This window comes from Oncorhynchus gorbuscha, linkage group LG08, assembly GCF_021184085.1.
Source record: "Oncorhynchus gorbuscha isolate QuinsamMale2020 ecotype Even-year linkage group LG08, OgorEven_v1.0, whole genome shotgun sequence".
NCBI classification, from domain to species: Eukaryota; Metazoa; Chordata; class Actinopteri; order Salmoniformes; family Salmonidae; genus Oncorhynchus; species Oncorhynchus gorbuscha.
The window spans coordinates 27,709,383-27,726,162 of NC_060180.1; the positions used below are offsets into that span (position 1 = coordinate 27,709,383).

General features: G+C 42.9%; 1 protein-coding gene across 6 annotated transcripts in view; it reads left to right on the forward strand.

The window, feature by feature from the left end:
- LOC124041433 (sorbin and SH3 domain-containing protein 1-like) overlaps positions 1 to 16,780 on the forward strand; it is a 72,681-nt gene that overhangs the window by 39,477 nt on the left and 16,424 nt on the right. For 5 of the 6 annotated variants that reach the window (XM_046359000.1, XM_046359003.1, XM_046359002.1 and 2 more), the window contains 3 exons: positions 3,100 to 3,214; positions 5,823 to 5,906; positions 13,262 to 13,311. In XM_046359000.1, the coding sequence (XP_046214956.1) occupies positions 3,100 to 3,214; positions 5,823 to 5,906; positions 13,262 to 13,311 (249 nt within the window). The remainder of the gene's footprint in view (positions 1 to 3,099; positions 3,215 to 5,822; positions 5,907 to 13,261; positions 13,312 to 16,780) is intronic. The other variant, XM_046359004.1, reaches the window with a different exon arrangement.

Sequence of the window (16,780 nt, forward strand, 5' to 3'; positions counted from 1 at the left end):
TCACGTAAAATGTAACCTACACACTTGATTACACACTTGTCATGGATTCAGGAATTCTACTTTTCTGGTTATATTAGATGTTCTTCAGGAATCAGAAGGGCATCTACAGTAGATGAGTACAGAGCAGTAGGAACAGTACTTTGTTCCTCACCTTTGACATCGACTCATGCTAACCTCGTGGTTACCTTGTCCCCAGTTAGGTCCTGTCTAACCTCTACTACCTCCTGTGCTTGTCACACTACATGTGATTAGACAACCTTCTCGCCCCTCCCCTTAAATGCTAGTTCTGGCAAAGAAAATCCATTCTCTAAGGCAGGGATCATCAACTAGATTCAGCCGCAGGCCGATTTTTTCTTCAGCAGATGGCCAGGAGGCCGGAACATAATTACAAATAATTTGTAGACTGCACATTGAACACAAGAAGCCAAACAGATATAATAGTTGACTAAAACATAATCACTTCAAAACTTATTTTCATTTGTATACAATCACATATATGTCTCTATTATACATGGTAATATTTTGCAACAGATTTCCTCAATTAAAATCACTTGGAGCTGATTTGCTGGTGTTTTAAATATATATGTTGTTTTTATATTCATTTTTTATTTTTTTTTGCTCAGAAAACTTATGGTGTCAAATTTGGGGAACCCTGCTCTAAGGCGTGTGTGGAGGAATGAGTGATGGAGAGAAAGAAGGAAGACAGGTGATGGAGGATAAACTTTTGCTCACGGAAGCTGCAGATGACGTGCCATATTAACTCAAGCCCTTTCCTTGGTGTAGACAGTGCAATGACTTTTTCACATTTTTTTACGTTACAGACTTATTTTAAAATGGATTCCCCCCCAAAAAATGTTTCTCATCAATCTATACACAATACCCCATAATGACAAGCCAAAAAGTGTTTTTTAGATATTTTTGCAAATATATTACAAATAAAAAACGGAAATATCACATTTGCATAAGTATTCAGAGCCTTTATTCAGTACTTTGTGTGAAGCACCTTTGACAGCCATTACAGCCTTGAGTCTTCTTGGATATGACGCTACAGGCTTGGCATACCTGTATTTCGGGAGTTTCTCCCATTCTTCTCTGCAGATCCTCTCATGCTCTGTCAAGTTGGATGGGGAGAGTCACTGGACAGCTATTTTCAGGTCTCTCCAGAGATGTTCGATTGGGTTCAAGTCTGGGCTCTGGCGGGACATTCAGAGACTTGTCCCAAAGTCACTCCTGCGTTGTCTTGGTTGTGTGCTTAGGGTCGTTGTCCTGTTAGAAGGTGAATCTTCGCCCCAGTCTGAGGTCCTGGGCACTCTGCAGCAGGTTTTCATCAAGGATCTCTCTCTACTCTGCTCCATTCATCTTTCCCTCGATCCTGACTACTCTCCCAGTCCCAGCCGCTGAAAAACATCTCCACAGCCTGATGCTGCAACCACCATGCTTCACCATAGGGACGGTGCCAGGTTTCCTCCAGATGTGATGCTTGGCATTCAGGACAAAGAGTTCCATCTTGGTTTCATCAGACTAGAGAATTGAATTTCGTATGGTCTGAGAGTCCTTTGGGTACCCATTGGCAAACTCCAAGCAGGCTGTCATGTGCCTTTTACTGTGGAGTGGCTTTCGTCTGGCTACTCCACCGTAAAGGCCTGATTGGTGAAGTGCTGCAGAGATGGTTATCCTTCTGTAAGGTTCTCCCATCTCCACAGAGGAACTCTGTTGCTCTGTCAGAGTGACCATCAGGTTCTTGGTCACCTCCCTGCCCAAGGCCCTTCTCCCCCAAATTGCTCAGTTTGTCCAGGCGGCCAGCTCTAGGAAGAGTCTTAGTGGTTCCAAACTTCTTCCATTTAAGAATGATGGAGGCCACTGTGTTCTTGAGGACTTTTAGTGCTGCAGAAATCTTTTTGTACTCTTCCCCAGATCTGTGCCTCGATACAATCCTGTCTCGGACCTCTACGGGCAATTCCTTTGACCTCATGGCTTGGTTTTTGCTCATGTGTTTGCCTTTCCAAATCAGTACATTCTGAATGCACTGTACATGTTACGTCTATTTATCTCTAGCGTGTGACCCTGCTGAGACTGCATTTGTGATGTCTATCCATTTGTGGAACACTGTCTGCTCTTTGACAATGACGTTTGTAAAATGTTTGCCACTACAATAAGCAGTTTGATCCTTAAGTAATTGGGGTAATAGCCCCCTGAGACCCCCACAAAAAAGTGTAGATTCATTGTATTTATTTTATTACACTGTTACGTAACATACATATAGTAAGTGTTTGGGGTATAAAAAATCATTTAACCAAGAAAACAATGTGAAAAAAATATTGTTATTTATCTTTTATTGTAAGTGCAAAATTGGGACGTAAACATGAAAAACATGACATTTACAGTCAATGAATACAGGAGATGAAAAACATAGTGTGTCCTCCACAGAGGACATTTCTTGATAAGCTCTTATTTAATGTGATCAAAATGATTACACAGTCCTGACAACTCACTTAACTATTCCTGAGATATTCACTTACTGTAAACAATTTGAATATAAAAAAAAATGATCATTAATAATTACACACACTTCTTTTAAATTGTCCATAAAATGTGTCAATTTTGACGGCAGACATTTTTTTTTTTTACAACCGGGAAGATAAAGTTGTCCCTCTCAAAGAGACAACAGGGCTTAATACTGTGGCTTGCATGGCCTCGGAGATACGGACCAAGAACTGAAAACATTTTATTGCTGGGTCTCAGTGTGATAGAAAGCATTTGTTTCTGTAAAAGTATATCATGCAACACTTAACTCTCAGATTAAAACATGACCGTACATTTTATTCTTTATTAAATAATCTCTTAAAACGGCTCTGATAGAGAGAGAGAGAGAGAGAGAGAGAGAGAGAGAGAGAGAGAGAGAGAGAGAGAGAGAGAGAGAGAGAGAGAGAGAGAGAGAGAGAGAGAGAGAGAGATGGAGAGTGGGAGGGGCACAAGCTTTACTGTATGGGAAAACACTGTTGATGATGGAGCTGTTACCCACAAAACTAGCCCAAGCTAGTTGCCATGGAGACTGCTTGACTTAATAGGGATTTGCTCTCTCCTCCCCTCCCCCTACAGGAACGACTGGGAGCCCCCTGACAAAAAGGTAGACACCAGGAAGTACCGTGCCGAGCCCAAGAGCATCTTCGAGTACGAGCCGGGAAAATCGTCGGTGATGAAACTGGAGAGAAAGGTACGACAGCCATGCTCCCAATGCCACGCGTGTGATTCTGTGTTTGCCTCTGCAGTCTCTATTCTACGCATGTTGTGTAAGCTGTTTCCCTCTAAGAGCTTAGGTGGCTGCTTCACTAACTAGGGCAGCTTTAGTAGGTAATGTAAGGGTAGACTGAATTGCCATGTGTACAACATTCCTAAAGGAGGATACAATTACAATGACAGATGACCTAGCTGGTGGTGTGGAGGTATCACTTACAAGCCTTGGCCATTGTCTTGCGGTGTTTCAACAGCAAAAATTGCCTTGAATCTGCTTGGAAAGGAGTCTTACACAGTACACAGTTTATGGACAAAAAATGCTATGGATATTTTTCATTATCTTTGACAGTATGAATACCTGTAGATCAGTGTCCCAATACAGTGTTTGCCACCCGGGTTCAACTGAAAGGACTGAATCTGGGCGGCATTAATGGCCCACTGTGATAGGGGCATTAGTGGCCCACTGTGATAGGGACATTAAAGGCCACTGTGATAGGGACATTAAAGGCCACTGTGATAGGGGCATTAGTGGCCCACTGTGATAGGGACATTAAAGGTCCACTGTGATAGGGGCATTAAAGGCCACTGTGATAGGGGCATTAAAGGCCCACTGTGATAGGGGCATTAGTGGCCCACTGTGATAGGGACATTAAAGGTCCACTGTGATAGGGGCATTAAAGGGCACTGTGATAGGGGCATTAAAGGCCCACTGTGATAGGGGCATTAAAGGTCCACTGTGATAGGGGCATTAAAGGCCACTGTGATAGGGGCATTAAAGGCCCACTGTGATAGGGGCATTAATGGCCCACTGTGATAGGGACATTAAAGGTCCACTGTGATAGGGGCATTAAAGGCCACTGTGATAGGGGCATTAAAGACCCACTGTGATAGGGGCATTAAAGGCCACTGTGATAGGGGCATTAAAGGCCACTGTGATAGGGGCATTAAAGGCCCACTGTGATAGGGGCATTAAAGGCCCAATGTGATAGGGGCATTAGTGGCCCACTGTAATAGGGGCATTAGTGGCCCACTGTAATAGGGGCGTTAAAGGCCCGTTGTGATAGGGGCATTAATGATCCACTGTGATAGGGGCATTACAGGCCCACTGTGATAGGAGCATTAAAGGCCCACTGTGATAGGGGCATTACAGGCCCACTGTGATAGGAGCATTAAAGGCCCACTGTGATAGGAGCATTAAAGGCCCACTGTGATAGGGGCATTACAGGCCCACTGTGATAGGAGCATTAAAGGCCCACTGTGATAGGGGCATTACAGGCCCACTGTGATAGGAGCATTAAAGGCCCACTGTGATAGGGGCATTACAGGCCCACTGTGATAGGAGCATTAAAGGCCCACTGTGATAGGGGCATTACAGGCCCACTGTGATAGGAGCATTAAAGATCCACTGTGATAGGGGCATTACAGGCCCACTGTGATAGGAGCATTAAAGGCCCACTGTGATAGGCGCATTACAGGCCCACTGTGATAGGAGCATTAAAGGCCCACTGTGATAGGGGCATTAAAGGCCCACTGTGTTAGGGGCATTAAAGGCCCACTGTGATATTTACAGTCAATTGTATCGATGACATACACCCATTGATTCTTAAACAGTACCACGTATTAATGTCTCATGAGATTCATTAGTGAGTGGGCCTTTAAACAAATGCTGCATATGGGTTTTAGCTCACAGTTGGTTTAGTTGATAGCCTCTCCGTGTGGCTCATACAGAAGAGAATAGAGATGCCTCTCTACAGTACAACAGTTATTTGATTATATCATAATGTAATCATTGTTTGTCTGGAGTTCAGTTATGGTGGGACTCATCCCTGTGGCACCACATACTGAACAGTAGAGATTGAGGCCTTGTTAATGCTTTCCACCATTGTCAGACAGACACTGTATGTGATGCGACAATTTCTTTAATTACAGGACACGGTCTGTGGTTCTGTGTCAGGTTCCTGGCAGCATTAGCAGAAGGCTATTCGGTCTCCTGTTTTCATCTAGCCTCGTATATCTGTTGCTCTGTGAATTATGGTCTTCCTTATTGCCATTGTGGCTCAATGATTGAAATACACTATGCATAAGCATGTTAGGAGATACATTCACATTAAAAGAAGTAGAATAATACGATCTCAGTCGGAATACAATCATCAGAAGCAGATGGGACCTATGAAAGCACACTTCTGTGTCTTCTCTTACACGTGTGCACAGACTGCACACTCTAGTTGAGTGCGATTCTGCTTTATATTATTTGCTGACGTCACAGGTAATATGTGTTGTATGTCTTTATCCATTTGATAGCGAATCCGTCATCCTCACCATCACTCATCAGAAATGTCCGTTTTTATTTTCTTCTTCTTCCCCCGCCTTGGATAACTCACCTGGCCTACAGACCAATCTTCAGGAATTCCTTTTGGATTAGGACATGTTTTGTTTAGAAATCCAGCATGTCGGGAATGTGGGAGTGTCGTCTGGATCACGTCAAGAATGTGTCAAAGCCTCATTGCCTGTGTCTGTAAATGCTGTGCTGTCTGAACTGTCTTCTCTTTGTCTTTCTCCTCCTTTCCTTTTTGCCACGGCCCCTGTAGACTCCGCACACTAGTCCAGAAGATGTAGATTTAGAGAATGAGCCTTGGTATAGATTCTTTTCAGAGATGGACTTTGATAAAGCGGTAAGTGGCCGCTGTCTTAAAGTGACAGTGTATTTAAACGAAGCATGTGGTAATAACATCCATGTTTAAATGCCTAAACAAACTACTGAACAAATATATAAAAGCAACATGCAACAATTTCAACTGAGTTACAGTTCATATAAGGAAATCAATCAATTGAAATAGAATCATTAGGGCCTAATCTATGGATTTCACTTGACTGGACAGGGGAGCAGCCATGGGTGGGCCTGGGAGGGCATAGGTCCACCCACCGGGGAGCCAGGCCCAGCCAATTAGAATTTTAAAAATTACGACAAAAGGGCTTTATTACGGACAGAAATGCTCCTCAATTTCATCAGCTATCCGGGTGGCTGGTCTCAGATGATCCCGCAGGTGAAGAAGCCGGATGTGAAGGTCCTGGGCTGGCATGGTTACACATGGCCTGCGGTTGGACGCACTGCCAAATTCTCAAAAAATTATGTTGGAGGCGGCTTATGGTAGAGAAATGAGCATTAAATTATCTGGCAACAGCTCTGTTGGACATTCCTGCAGTCAGCATGCTAATTGTACGCTCCCTCAACACTTGAGACATCTGTGGCATTGTGTTGTGTGACAAAACTGCACATTTTAGAGTGGCCTTTTATTGTCCCCAGCACAAGATGCACCTTTGTAATGATCATGCTGTTTAATCAGCTTCTTGATATGCCACACCTGTCAGGTGGATAGATTATCTTGGCAAAGGAAAAATGCTCACTAACAGGGATGTAAGCAAATTTGTGCACAAAACTGAAGTGAAATAAGCTTTTTGTGCGTTTGGAAGATTTCGGGGATCTCTTATTTCAGCTCGTGAAACATGGGACCAACACTTTACATGTTGCGTTTATATTTTTGTTCAGTATATGTCTGTCTGTAAGGACTACTCCAACAAGTTTACCTCACATCTGCAAACCTTTACTGAATATAAACAAACTGTTATCCCCTCCTAAATATCTCGCAATGCAACCGTACCTTGAGTAATTTGCCTGCGGTCACGTTTCCCAGCTCTATAGTTACTCAATGAACTCTAGATATAGCTCTATCCTTGTATATGTAACGCATTTGTACATTTTTCTTTCTACTCTCAGTCAGAAGTGTGAAAGACAAGTGGGTCTGTGGCAAAGCAATGCGGTTATTGGCTATTCGGATGTTTGCCACGCTCATGCCGACACCTCTATCAATGAGTGTTGTTTTATTTTGCACCTTCTATACATTCTGGAACAACTCCCATCTTTTGACTTCAGTAACACCTGAAAGTGGGCTGTCTTTCTAAAACATTGTTCTACTTTCATCCTGTAAATATTGGCCACCTGCTCTTCATCTGTGAAGCTTGCTTGAGTTTGGACTTAGCTATGTCAACTATGTTAGATGATTTGCAATTTTACACATTGTCCATTGGTGAGCCTAATTATATATCCAATACAATTTGGGTTAGGTGTCCTACTGCCAAAGTATATGATAAGGAAGAATTACAGGTAAGTGATAAATCCCACAGCTGTTATGGCTGTATCAGGCAGAAAGACATCTTTGCATTTTATCCTCACGGCTATGCCAACACTGGCACCATGCCCTCTGTACCATGTCATTAGCTCAGCACCCATGTGGAAGCTCTTGTTGCTGTTGCATTGATGGGAACCCTACACATGAGGACACATAGCAAACACCAGAGGACTGGGCAAGGGGATTCAACTGTGGTAACACCCCTCAGATCAAAACTGTTATGCCCTTTTCATACTAACGTGCTGACCCAAACTGTATTGGGCTGGCTCTGATATTTTCCTTTCACATGGTCCTTTCCAGTACAGTGTCTGACAACTATGGTGGTATATAATACCAGGCCAGCACAAAATGGCTTGGCTCAGCCCTGTAGCCTGAAAAAGGTCCAACAGTGCCCATGCAAGCACTACACGACAGCCCCTATTGAATCAAGGAGTGCTGTCTAGACTGGTATATTTACTATAGCTACTTTTCCAAGTGAGGGCGTGTTGTCAAGGTTGATTCAGAAGTTTGAGATACGGTGGGTCGCTTTGATAAATACCGGTACGCTTACATGCCTCGGGCATCAGTTGGCACCAGACAAGTATTCAGACTCACTGGCTGCCCACAAACAGATGCTCCATCTCCTTGCCGTCTGCTCTGTCAGTCAGTCAGTCAGTCAGTCAGTCAGTCAGTCAGTCAGTCAGTCAGTCAGTCAGTCAGTCAGTCAGTCAATCAGTCAGTCAGTCAGTCAGTCAGGGCCAACCTCCACCTTGGAGTCTGCCTGGAAACCACAACTTCTTATTACTAAGGGTTCGGAGTGGGTAGTACTAGAAACTTTGGCCTCCAAGCGAGTTGTCTCAGGGCGTGTGGACGGTTGCCAGATTAGCTCAATTTGATGACCTACTGACTCAACGCTTCAGATACATCTGGTATGTGTAGTATTTGACCCTCAAGGGGTGGGCTAGACACCTTGGCACATTGGGTTTAAACTGGCATATCTCGTCTGGATTATGGCGACTCGATCTATGAATTCTTAGAGTGATCATGGGATGATGGCTCCTTCTTGGAAGGTCTAGCTAGTCTAGACTCCATGTAACACATGACGATCAACCTAAGGAGGAATCCTGAGTATTCCTGACACAATATTTGTTCTTAGAATTTTCCCCAAAGTTAAGTCCAAATGGTTTCTTGACAGCATATTGATCTAACGATAGTGAAAGTGGAATTTCTGACCTCTTATACTTGTAGGACATTGTCTTATAATCACAATCCCTGTTGCTCCAAAAAACCTGGTCATAACCAGTATGGCTGGGAATTGCCAGGGACCTGATGAGCCGACATTATCACGATACTTAGGCGCCGATACGATAGGTGTTGCGATTCTTGTGATTCTATACTGAACAAATATATAAACGCAACGTGAAACAATTTTTTGTGTGTATAAAAAATGTCGGGATTTTTTATTTCAGCTCATGAAACATGGGGCCAACACTTTACATGTTGCTTTTATTTTTTTGTTCAGTTTATATGTATTGTGATTCGATACTGTGATTTTATTGGGATTCGATGTTCCAAACAAAGGTTGAAAACAAATTGGCTCCCTTTTTAAAAAGAAGATGGAGAACAAGTTATGAAGGAAAAATACTGGAATTTTAGTTCAGGGTCAGCAAACTAGCGCATAAAGAATATTGAAATGTTGTCAAAACGACACGATATACCATCAAAAATATTATCCCGATATGTATCTGTATCGATTTTCCCCCCCATCACTAATAACCAGATAGATGCATTGATATTATTGTTTAATCACATTAACCATTATACATCTCAAAGGTCACAACTTACGTGTGAGTTCACAGTCAGAGGTCTGGACATTCGTATGATTACGTTCAATAAAGTTCACAGTTATGTTCAATCACAGCTCCATGGATATACAAGGCGGAACGGAAGCCAAAATGCCATACATATTGACGGGTAGGAAGAACATTTTGGCCTTCTGTGTTCCGACTGAGTGACTCCGTCAGTGACTAGTGTGTCTAGTGTACGCTGTCACTGAGGGGGCAGCTGCATGTGGAACCACTGATAAAGTGTCTGACTCTGACCACAGTCTTTACACTGAGTCATACCCTGACTGATAGGTTGCGTCCCAAATGGCACCCTATTCCCCATATAGTGCACTACTTTGGACCAGGGCCCTATAGGCCCAGGTGGAAAGTAGTGCACTATAATGGGAATAGGGTGCCATTCCATTATGATACTCCATCACAACGTTAATGTTCGCCCGGAAGTAACCCATAATCCCATCAGCTCATTGTGTTTTCATGTATAACCTCTGTTATATACCTAAGCAATAAGGCACGAGGGGGTGTGGTATATGGCCAATATACCACAGCTAAGGGGTGGCAGGGTAGCTTAGTGGTTAGAGCGTTGGACTAGTAACCGAAAGGTTGCAAGTTCAAATCCCCGAGCTGACATATTGGATGACTGTCATTCACAATCCATTTACCCATCTCAATGTAACGTTGATAGGTTTAGGCATGATACTCTAATTTTCGCTATACCCATCCTGAAGTTGCTACAACCTAGCCTATGAATGAAAGATCCAGTATTTTGTAATCAAGGTGACACATTCAATACTGCCTTGCACACATTTGCCTGCATCTAGATGATCTAGTGTGTAATCATTAGTCCAACAGTTGCATACAAGAGTTTTTTCTATTGGACAAATTCTGCTATATTTAGTCCCGCTTCATTCCGTTTGCTTCCATTTAGGAAAAGATTTTCAACAGAATCGGCGGAATTAATACACCATTGATCACACACAAACTCAGTTCACTTTCATAGCAGCCACATACAAACAGCATGAGCACATCATTGTCACCATATTAGCTAACATCATAGTCAACATAGCTGCTAGAACTAATGCATTAGTAAACTCTCTACAATCATGCAGTACTGTGTACAGTCAGCAAGCAGTTTAGCAGTTACACAGGTTGGTCGCGGTGGCAATAAATTAATAAAAACAAAAGCTTACCTTGACATGGAAAAGTTCCAGTGCTGAATAACCAGAGCCAGCTAGCTAACATGACATCTCTCTCTGTTTGAGCTGGGTGTTTGAGTAGGCTAAACTAGCTAGCTGTATTCTCTAGCTAAAATGTGAAAGAGAAAGGGAAATATAGCTCTCTCTCTCTCTCTCTCTTGTTTCTCCTTAATTTTTGAAGAAATTAATTTGTTTAAAACTGTTCAACTATTGTATTTCTCTCTCTTTGAGTCAACTGCTCACCACTTTTTATGCACTGCAGTGCTAGCTAGCTGTAGCTTATGCTTTCAGTGCTAGGTGGACAAAATGTCAGATCATGCTGCAAAAGCTCTGCTAGGTTGGAGGACATCCTCTGGAAGTTGTCAAAATTACTGTGTAAATCTATGGAAGGGGTTGAGAACCATGAGCCTCCTAGGTTTTGTATTGAAGTCAATGTACCCACAGGAGGACGGAAACTAGCTGTCCTCAGGCTTCACCACAGTGCTACCCCACAGAGAGCTGTTGATGCTACTGTAGACTTTCATTGCAAAACAGTGTGTTTTAATCAATTATTTGGTTACATGAATGTATTTATTATAGATTTATCCAAAAGGATACCTTTTTTAAAGTTCTTCTATGCAGAAATCTCTGTACCATTTCCTGGTTGCTAAAACTTGAATAGTTTGCCTAATTTCAGTTTATGTGACAAAATAAGCTAGTATAGTGTAGAGAATCACTGCTGTGAAATATATTTCCCATAACGAAAAACATAACGAAAGTAAAAGACCCCAAAACCAAGCATATAAATAGCACATATTGAACAGATCTACCGCTACTTAGACTTACTTTCATATATAATTATAGATCTGTAACTCACATTTCTATGTGAATTTGGTCAGGTTGCCCAAAAAGTTACATATTGCACTTTAATGTTTCACTATTTACATTTTTCTGAAATTCACTGAGGAGGATGGTCTTCCCCTTGCTCCTCTGAGGAGCCTCCACTGGTATCTAGCTCAGTTGGTAGAGCATGGCGCTTGTAACGCCAGGGTAGTGGGTTCGATCCCCGGGACCACCCATACGTAGAATGTATGCACACATGACTGTAAGTCGCTTTGGATAAAAGCGTCTGCTAAATGGCATATATTATTTATTATTATCTAACATACATTGCTGAGAATCCCCAGGCTTGTAAATCTCTTGTAAATAATCAGAATGAGATCGACTTATTTTATTTCAGATAAGCCTCTCACCCATATTTGCTGTTTATTTTCCACCAGAGCAGCGTAGTGTCAGCTCAATTAACCACAAGTAGCACGAGAAACCATTAATTTCATCCCATGTTGAGAGGGACTTGGAGTTCAGTCAGCAGACCTGGGTTCAATTTGAGCGCTTACTTTAGCCTTTTTGGTGTGCCAGATGGGTGTGGTTTGCAATTTTGCAACTATTCTATTGGCTCCATTGTGCCAGGCAAGCTCAATCAAGTCCAGCTAAAGTATATGAAATGATTATCAATAGTGTTTGAACCCAATTCTGTCAGACAGAGAGGGATATAAGGACAGGAAAGTGAGAAGACAGACAATTCTGTCAGACAGAGAGGGATATAAGGACAGGAAAGTGAGAAGACAGACAATTCTGTGGCAGTGGCATGTTCTCGAAGAGGGGGTGAAGTGCCCGTGGAACATTTGTCTTTATAAATAGATTAGTCTATAGACCTTCCAGGCTGAATGCTGGTCTTATAAAGATAGGCATTCATTTTGAAAGGTTATTAATGATCCTCCTCCCCTGGCAACCAGAGGGAATGAATGTTGTGGGAAATAAGCCTGTGCCGTATTCTACTGGTCCGGTCGTCTATTTGAGATGGGGCGGGTGTGAAGACGTGTGGTGTTACGAGAAGGACCAGGCTGGCGCTTGGGATTGTGCAATCTTATGTGCAAACAACACTCATGCTTTTATTCATAGCCCGCATGTCACGTCTGCTGTTTTGACACTCTGTGACTTCGCATGGAGAAAAGCAACAGAAACAGTGGGCTAAAATTAGCGAAGCTCTAAACCATTCAAAATACTAGCGGGTGCTACCCCGCCAGCGAATGGCTCTCCCTGTGTTTTGGGGTTAGTAACCTCCCCAGAATAACATCAAATAAGATAACGTGTGTTGTTAGCTCGCACGGCGGAGTCCTATAAACAAACTTATTCACTCACCCCTTTCTTGTTTGTTTATGTGTGTGTGCTTGTGCTTATCCTATATGTCATTGTGTTAGTTTAACTTTATCTGTGTGTTATTGTAAATGTCTGACTCCGTTTGTAATTGCTTTGACTGTATTCAGGAATTGTTGTTATTTGCATTATACTGTGACATTATTTGTGTGTGTTTCTGTGCGTATGTGTGTGCACGTGTGCGCGCAAGTGTGTGTAATTTGGCCTGCTTGCACCACCAGCTGGTTAATTGTCCCCCGGTCTGGTCCAGTGGTAATGAGAGTGACTCAATACCAGACAAAAGAGAGGCCCTCTGTGAGAGACACCAGCCTATTGGCTGAGCCTAGTGAGAGCCCCCTCCACGCATGGGCCCCCTCCCCTGACCGATGCACGCCCACCCCCCTGCACCCCTCCTCACTGCCGCTTGTTCTCCAACTTGCATGCCGGCCAAAACACACGCTTTGCTCCTCCGTGTAAAAGCTTCGTCCAGCAGAGCTAAGGATCGGCAGGCGTTGGAGACACTACAGACAGACACAGGAGAGGGAGAGAAGAGAACCTCACGACAGCTAATGCTCCTGCATCTGTTCTAGCTGGAAGAGACCTTCCTGTGGATTTATCAATGACTTCTTTGTTTGGTCTGTTGCAGAGTGCCCCCTCTTTCAGCCCTCTGGAAACACCCTCCGACCTACAGAAGTAGTAAGTCCATGCTTCTCTTACCTCTATGCTTCTGTCTTGTTGCTTATCCATTCCCAAACGTGTGTTTGTCTGTGTTTAGGGCACGTTTTTAGGAGGGCTGTCAGCCGGGATGTTTTTGTGTGTGCATTTGAACACCCTGTGAAGATGTCCCCTGAGTCTGCTTCCTGAGAGAGAGAGAGAGAGAGAGAGAGAGAGAGAGAGAGAGAGAGAGAGAGAGAGAGAGAGAGAGAGAGAGAGAGACTTATTAACAAGGGTAAAAACTGCCAGTACAGTGTGTCCTCTGTCTGCTTTGGAGAGATTTTGGGGGTGGTGGTTGAGAGGGGGGGGCATGGTTACTATGTGGCGATTTATTTAAAGCTGAAAGCAAACAGCCCCTGAGTCAAACCTGGATGTCATTTGTGAGTGGAGAGAGACGGGGAACTGCGCTCTACTCCACTCCTACAGCTGCGTAACGTTACAGAAAACGTTATCTTCCCAGAGTGGGTGTGTGATGCGCCTGTATCGTATAACAAGAATAGCTTTTATATGAAAGAGGGTGTTTGGTCATTAAGCAAACCAGCAGCGTTACGACTTGGATCACTTTGTTTTTGTCAGCAGAGATTTATGTGCTCTATTTTTGTTTCCGCAATAAAATGTAAGGAATTCTAGCCCTCGCCATGGTGACTTTCTTGAGGTCCATTGGCTGAAAGTTGTCCCTCCATTTCAACATGGAATTTTCCATCTCTCTCGAAACTTAAAGTGCATTCGGAAAGTATTCAGACCCCTTGACTTTTTCCACATTTTGTTATGTTACAGCCTTATTCTAAAATTGGTTAAATCTTTTTTTCTCCCTCATCAATCTACACACAATACCCCATAATGACAAAGTAAAAACAAGTTTTTGGAAATATCACATTTACATAAGTATTCAGACGCTTTACTCAGTACTATGTTGAAGCACCTTTGGCAGCGATTACAGCCTTGAGTCTTCTTGGGTATGACGCTACAAGCTTGGCACTCCTGTATTTGGGGTGTTTCTCCCATTCTCCTCTGCAGATCCTCTCAAGCTCTGTCAGGTTGGATGGGGTGTGTCACTGCACAGCTATTTTCAGGTCTCTCCAGAGATGTTCAATTGGGTTCAAGTCCAGGCTCTGGCTGGGCCACTCAAGGACATTCAGAGACTTGTCCCGAAGTCACTCCTGCGTTGTCTTGGTTGTGTGCTTAGGATTGTTGTCTTGTTGGAAGGTGAACCTTCACCCCAGAGGTCCTGAGCACACTGGAGCTCTGTCAGAGTGACCATCAGGTTCACGGTCACCTCCCTGACCAAGGTCCTTCTCCACTGGTTGCTCAGTTTGGCCGGGCGGCCAGCTCTAGGAAGAGTCTTGGTGGTTCCAAACTTCTTCCATTTAAGAGTGATGTAGGCCACTGTGTTCTTGGGGACCTTCAATACTGCAGAAATGTTTTGGTACCTTTCCCCAGATCTGTGCCTCGACACAATCATGTCTCGGAACTCTACGGACAATTCCTTCGACCTCATGGCTTGGTTTTTGCTCTGACATGCACTGTCAACTGTGGGACAGGTGTGTGCCTTTCCAAACCAAGTTGTAGAAACGTCTCAAGGACGATCAATGGAAACAGAATGCACCTGAGCTCAATTTCGAGTCTCATAGCAAGAACCTGTTTTCGTATTGTCATTATGGGGTAGATTGATGAGGAAAAACAATAATATTATGCATTTGTAGAATAATGCACTGTCGTAAAAAAAAAGTGAGAAAAGTCTTAGGGGTCTGAATACTTTCCGAATGCACTGTATATTAGGATTTCACAGCATGATATTCCCTAACTCTTTTGGACAGTTTGTTGTCATCCTAAATCTTTGACGTCATTCATTGTCGTCAGCTCATTGGATATGAAGTAGCACAGCTTATTGATATTGCCATGCACTGTATTGCAATAAGTTAATTAACAGAGACGTCTGTTTGTACATATTATATTATATTACATTATATACTACACATTTGAACTAATGTCTACAGTCTAGATGGATTGCTTAAAGCATTGGTTCAGTCTAAAGCCTTTCTTTTTAAATAAATAAACATGTATTTGTAAGGGTCTAACAAGTATGTATCGTAACTGGTTGCATCAACTATCTGCCCCCAAGTTCTGAAAATTCCCATTTAAAATTAGCAAAAAATATTTGTTTCTGGTCAATAGCTAATCATAAGTGCACGTAACTTTGATGAACAAAAATAATAACAACTGTCAGAGCACTGGCTTCGTTGGCCCAAAACGGCTTTGATTTGCTAACGTTTAATAATGTTTGTGATGCGTTCAAAACAGTTTGCGCCATAAACCCTATCGATCGCCTGTGCGTGAAATGTGTTTAAAATAGCTCTAAACTGCTGAGATGAAGCCGGTACATCCCACATGCTTCCCTCAAGCGGATACGAGACACGTGTTTAGAGCGTCGGAGTTTCCTGGGCGGTTTCTTTGAAATTAGAGGCCTAGCCTATATTCAAGAACTTTCAAGTACACATTTACCCCAATTGTTGTATATCCACATTGCTTACTGTATACTGACGTGGGTATGAACAACCGGACTCAAACAGACATTCTTAGCTTTAGGTCAGCGACGGACATGTGCACAAACAATATTCAGTCATTAGACTGCTCACGGTTGATTGCGATGCTATCAGCTGTAGGCTTATATTTCGAAAATTGCCTCTTTTTTTTCAAACAGGCTAAGCTCCTATCCATCTATTCTTAGCCTTGCAATTTTATCCGTCATCAGACAATCAAGCTCTCTGAGCTCGATGCCTGCTGGTTAGATGTTATTGGGTCTTCAGTCGTATGCCAGGTGGGACGTTGGTTCCAAGGAGCGTTAGAGCCAATGTAGCCTGCTAAGGGGTATTTATTTGAGTACTTGCATGTACCCTATAAAGTCAAGTATTTTTTTATTGAATGTGAAGGCAGTATCCCAAATGGTTGGTTCTTCTGATAACTATGAAATAGGTTCTTATTAAGGGGGGTTGAACAAACAAAGGAGGTATTTATAATCCAACATTTGGTTCTTCCTGTTAAACTGTAACCAGGCACCATGTCAGAGTGCCTGACTCATTTGGGGAAAACCTGTTACTCTCCTCACGCCTCACTTTACTTGAGCCCTCAAATGTGTGTCTATTGTGTCCCCAAATGTTTTTTTGTTGTTGTTCATTTACAGCACAGGAAAGTAGAATATCCGGCAATGGGAATTAAACTACTGTTGTGCAACCCTGTAAAGACACTGTCGGTGGAGCGATTCCTTATGTAGAAAAAAAAAGTTGTTGTCAGGAATTGTTTTATTTTTCCACGTGACTTACTACGTTACTGGAAAACCGTTGTCAGTTTAATGGCCTCCACTCGTACATGGCAGCACAAATAGAAAGGCAGGGAGGCATCAAGTTCTCTCCTCAGAGCAATCCTGAGAAAAGTACAGGTGCATAGCAGAAGA